The following is a 4,819-nucleotide window of genomic DNA, read 5'->3' on the forward strand; positions in this document are numbered from 1 at the left end:
CTCGGAAAATCTCAGTAGCCACATTTCATTTGATAATAGCCATATGGTGGCTAATGGCTATTCAAATGTGCAGAGCAGGTTTGGACCTACTGTACAGTTTTGCCTGCGCCTCTAGGGGGGGTCACCGACCTTGGCTAACACTGGACCTTTAACTTTTTAAAAAGTCAATTCAAAGTGTGAGAATCTGAAAGCTACTTTTCCTTTGTTCACTGAGCATTATTTACGTTTGCTTGTGAGTAAATTCTCTAGCTAACTCAAACAACTTTATAGAAGCAGGAAAATAGGCTTTTATTTGATTTTGACATAGAAAAATAAGCTGAGGCGGAATCATTTTTGGCCACTGCTTTCTATTACTGTCTTCTAGTGTGAGGACAGATTTAACTTCGACATATTAGGGTTAGCGATTTTCACCTCTCTGACAAGCCAATTTCATCAGAGTTTGCACTTCTCAGAGAATATACAAAGGTCTCTAACAAAACCAGGCAGTAGTTGCTGAACTCGCAAAGACAGGGATTTATCCAAAGCCGCTTTCTATTTTTAGCCAGAACAACTGCTTGTCAAGTTTCTGTAGAGAGAAAAGCACCCAACTACTAACCAGAAAAGCGGAACGCTTGATCTTGGCAAGGTACCACTCGAAATCCCCTAAGCCTACTCCCACCGAAACTCTGCAGAACAATTGTTTTTAAGGCGTCTCCAGCCCGCCCCAGCAAGTCTGCGGGCCCAGCAACTCCATCGCCTTCTGGTCCAGGCCAGACCCTGCCCAGCCGGCCGAGGGGCGTGGCCAGGGCGCAGGGGTGTGGCCAGATCCAGAGGCCGGGCGGGGCGAGCGTGGAGGCGGAAGTTTGCGGTCGGCCTGAGGGGGACGGCGCAGGCACCGGGAGCCACTTGTCAGCGGTTCTCCGAGGTGGAGGCAGCGCGCGTCCGGAGGTGAGTGGCCGCTGGCCCAGAGGAGCGCGTCGCGGTCCTTGAGGGGAGAAGCGGAGAGAGCGACTGCGCGGCGCGGGATGGGGAGGACCGAGCGCGCGGTGGGGAGGACTAGGCGCGCAGTGGGGAGGAGGGAGCGCGCGGCACCTCCTCAGGTGCTCCCGGCGCGCTGCGGCGGAGGTGTGAGGGGAGCCTGGGAGCGGGCGTGAGTCGGGCTGGGGTCCCCGCAGCTGGGGCTGGCCAGACATGCGCTCCCGAGCGCCGGGCGCAGCAGCGATTGAGTGCGGAGGCGGGGGCGGGCGGCTAGGGGCTCCCGGCCGGCAGCGCCCGGACCCGATGGCCTCTCGGGCTGTCCTCCGCCTGGGGGTGGGAAGGAAGCGGGGCCCGAAGGGCCAGGCTAGCTATTTTGTTTGCTGGCTCCCAGGCTACTGAGAAGCGTTTATTTCCTCTCCTTAAATATTTGCAATTGTGTAACCTGCTTGGGGGGAAACTCCGTGCGTCCAGAAGGGAAGCCCACTTGAGTGTGTAGTACTTGGGACTTCTTTAAGACTCTGCCCTCGCAGCGTTTGACAATGAGTGGAAAAAGGAAGGGCGTATGGACCGGGCAGAACTTGGAAAGAGAATTCGTGGCTGGGCAGGCCAGGTCAGGGTGTGATCGCCAGATCCTACCCCCAGCCTGCCTTCCTGACCCGGAGGACGTCTACTCCCGCCTGCCACGGAAACAGCCAGCTTGGGAGCCTTATTTGGCCAACTGGGCTAGGCGTGAACCTCAGCTGGAACACGATCTCATCTGCTGCTTTCATCCTGAGCCTGTGGCTTGAATTCTGCTCCCCCCGCGTTAGATCTCACTAGGGGAAAAGGGATCTCAGGGTAGTCAGCTGTAATTGCAGGGCTTGTCACTTGGTGGAGGTGACTTGGAGCCTTCTCCCCTCCCGCCTCCCACCCACCAAGGAAGCTGGGATAGAAGTGTGGGAAACCACCTCGGGCTTTCTTCTCCAGTGCTAGAGCAGAGGCATTATTTAGATGTTCGCTAAAAGAAAAATCTAGAACCCTACAGAAATTCCAACATTTTCTACATGGTAGCAAGCAGAATAAGCTATTTCCTGCCTGCTTTGTATTTTAGGAAGCGTTTGGACACTAATAACCAGATGGAGGAGATTTGGAAAAGGCCAATAGAAATATTGCCATTGCTTAGGGATCAGAATATTTTAAGGCAAACCCATTCCAAGTGAACCTAGTAAAGAATCCAGAAGAGAGACCCCTGGTTTTATGCTGGCTGACCTGGCGCCAGTGCTAGAAATTTTATAAGAAATGAGAGCAGTCAGGACAGGAGGCCAGAAGAAAAGGGAAATTCTATGTTCATGGGTTGATACATACATGAAATACATTCTCTCCTAGAGAAGAATGGAGCCAGAGGAAGTTGAGCATAACTTTGACGTTCTTCTCTTGTCACAAGTTAAAAATTAAAAAAAGGACAGTGGCCTGAGAACTATCAGTTGGCATTTCAGACTTGTTTATGAAAACCCGTTTTATAGTGGGAAAACAATTATGTGTAGCTTACTGTTAACTCACTGCCTTTGGCTTTTCACCTGTGGTTTAAGTTTGACTTTTTTGTGCGGCCACTGCTTGCAACTTCAGTACCAAAGTATTGTCACTGTCTAGTAGTTCAGACTACTACCATTCCATTAGAAAGCTTATTTTCTGTGTAAATGCAGCACACATTATCCTTGAATTAATTTTTCTTTAAGAACTAGACTTACTGTAAAGTGTTGTCTTTTTTTCCCTTTTTTGAGAAGGAATTAGGTTGCTTTATCCTCAGTGGTTCAGAAATCTACATGTGCTGCTGAATTTGTTGCAATGGCATAGAACTTTGAATGGATTGTACAAAGTGGAAAGGTATATTAGAGCAGGTAATATAAGGTGGCCGATTTGACTTAATGTTCAGATTTTCTAAAGAAGTATGAAGTGTGTCTGAAATAGTTTTTTTTCGCTACGAAATGAACCTAAAACCTCAAAAATGCTAGTCAAACTCTCTACCACTGAGCTATATTTTCAGCCCAAGACTTTGTAAAAGCATCTTTAAAGTTATACAATCATCACACTTCCTGTGTTTTTAAAAGGAAGACCTGTATGTCCTTGAGTATTAAATTAAAAAGAAAAAAGATACAACCTTCATTCCTCCCGGTGCCTCCTAACTGCCAATAGGAAACTCTGTGTCAGCTTCAGCATTTAAAAGTGTTACCCTAGCATCCTTATGATCCTACTTATAGTAAGATAGAGCAAAGCAGGCAAGTACTGCAGTATGGTGTTTTCTAAGGCTCCAATCCATTTCATTAAGATTCACCTTGTACTTGGGTCATGGTTGGTATAGTCATTTATGGGGTTGTGAACACTTACTCTCCGCTTTACTGGATGACATATGTGTATAAAACAATACATAGATTCAGACTAAAATACCATCTTTCTTAGAGTATAGCCTATCATTGCCTATAGGAAAGAAAAATAAGGCCTTAGGTTCAATTCCCATCACCATATACAAATAAACAAACTCCATTTCAGACATATTTCATACTTCTTAGAAAATCTGAAGTGTTAAATCAGTCACTTTCTATGTCTGCCTTACTATACTTATCAACTTTTAAAAATCCATTCAAACTTCTGTTTCATCCCACGAAATTCAGTAGCACATGTAGAATTCTGAACCACTGCAGATAAAGCAAATGATTTCTTCTGTAAAAGGGAAAATGAGGCAATACTAAGTTCCTTTAACTGTGGAAAATACCATAGTCCTGTAGGACAGACTATGAGCTATAGTTCATAATTAGAGTAGGTTTGTGCTCTTCTCATTTTCAGAGCATTTAGTATTTAGAAAACATGAACACTGCCTACTGATTTGCAGTCCCTTTTATAGTTTATTATTTTGTCCTTTTTTTTGGAGCTGAGGACCGAACCCAGGGCCTTGTGCTTGCTAGGCAAGCACTCTACCACTGAGCTAAATCCCCAACCCCCCCTTTTATATTTTAAATAGAGAATTAAGATAAGTGACATTGAGGGAGTCTCATAAACTGGATGAAACAATGCATCAGGTGGAGGGAACAGGAAAATCATTTTGAATTAAAAATTGAAATATAATCTTTTTGGGGGCTAGATGTGTAATTCCTGTAGTTAAAATCCATTGAATTAAAGTTTGTATGCAAGAATTCACAAAATTGGATTTTGCAATTTGTAAAATTGATTATGTGTCTAGAAATACATTCTGATAGGGAATTAACACTCTAAAAACTGGCATGAGCAGAAAAATTGTGTGTTGATTAGCTCATAGATTCCCTTTCCTGGGCTGAAATTAATGAATATTAGACTTTTCCTTTGTGTCCTTTTATCCCACCCCAAAATACTGAACATAGTTTGGTTGGCTTGGTATTAAATATATTGATTATGTAATTGGATTTCTAATAAACATTTTTCAACATATATTTTTATTGAGAATTTTTGTGCATTTCATACAGTAGACCTTAATCATATTTAGAGCCCTCCCCCACCTGCACTAGTAAACATTTTCTGTTAACTATCTAATTTTCTTTCACAGTTTCTTTCATTTTCTGGAGTCGGACAGTGAACCCTGGGAACCATGAGCAACTACACCGTGTCCTTGGCTGGCCCAGCTCCTTGGGGTTTCCGGCTGCAAGGTGGCAAGGATTTCAACATGCCTCTAACAATCTCTAGTGTAAGCAGCCTTTACAGATGTTACTGCAAATGCTCATTCGGTATCTGCTCTGGAAACTTTTGGGCTGTGTTGTTGAATTCCCTCTTGACCTGTACTGCACTTTAAACTGTGGAGATTTTTGCTCTTTGCAGGTCTAGGAAAGGTGTGGGGTGGGGTGTGGCCGGGGTGGGG

General features: G+C 44.9%; 1 protein-coding gene across 2 annotated transcripts in view; it reads left to right on the forward strand.

Moving 5' to 3' along the window:
• Positions 1-799: 799 nt before the first annotated feature.
• Positions 800-4,819, forward strand: part of LOC115070625 (PDZ and LIM domain protein 5-like) — a 69,347-nt gene continuing 65,327 nt past the window's right edge. For both annotated transcript variants that reach the window (XM_029564245.1, XM_029564246.1), the window contains exons 1-2: positions 800-927; positions 4,511-4,648. In XM_029564245.1, the coding sequence (XP_029420105.1) occupies positions 4,553-4,648 (96 nt within the window). In that variant the 5' untranslated portion in view covers positions 800-927; positions 4,511-4,552. The remainder of the gene's footprint in view (positions 928-4,510; positions 4,649-4,819) is intronic.

This window comes from Nannospalax galili, unplaced genomic scaffold (assembly GCF_000622305.1).
Source record: "Nannospalax galili isolate Female #2095 unplaced genomic scaffold, S.galili_v1.0 scaffold1237, whole genome shotgun sequence".
Taxonomy (NCBI): Eukaryota; Metazoa; Chordata; class Mammalia; order Rodentia; family Spalacidae; genus Nannospalax; species Nannospalax galili.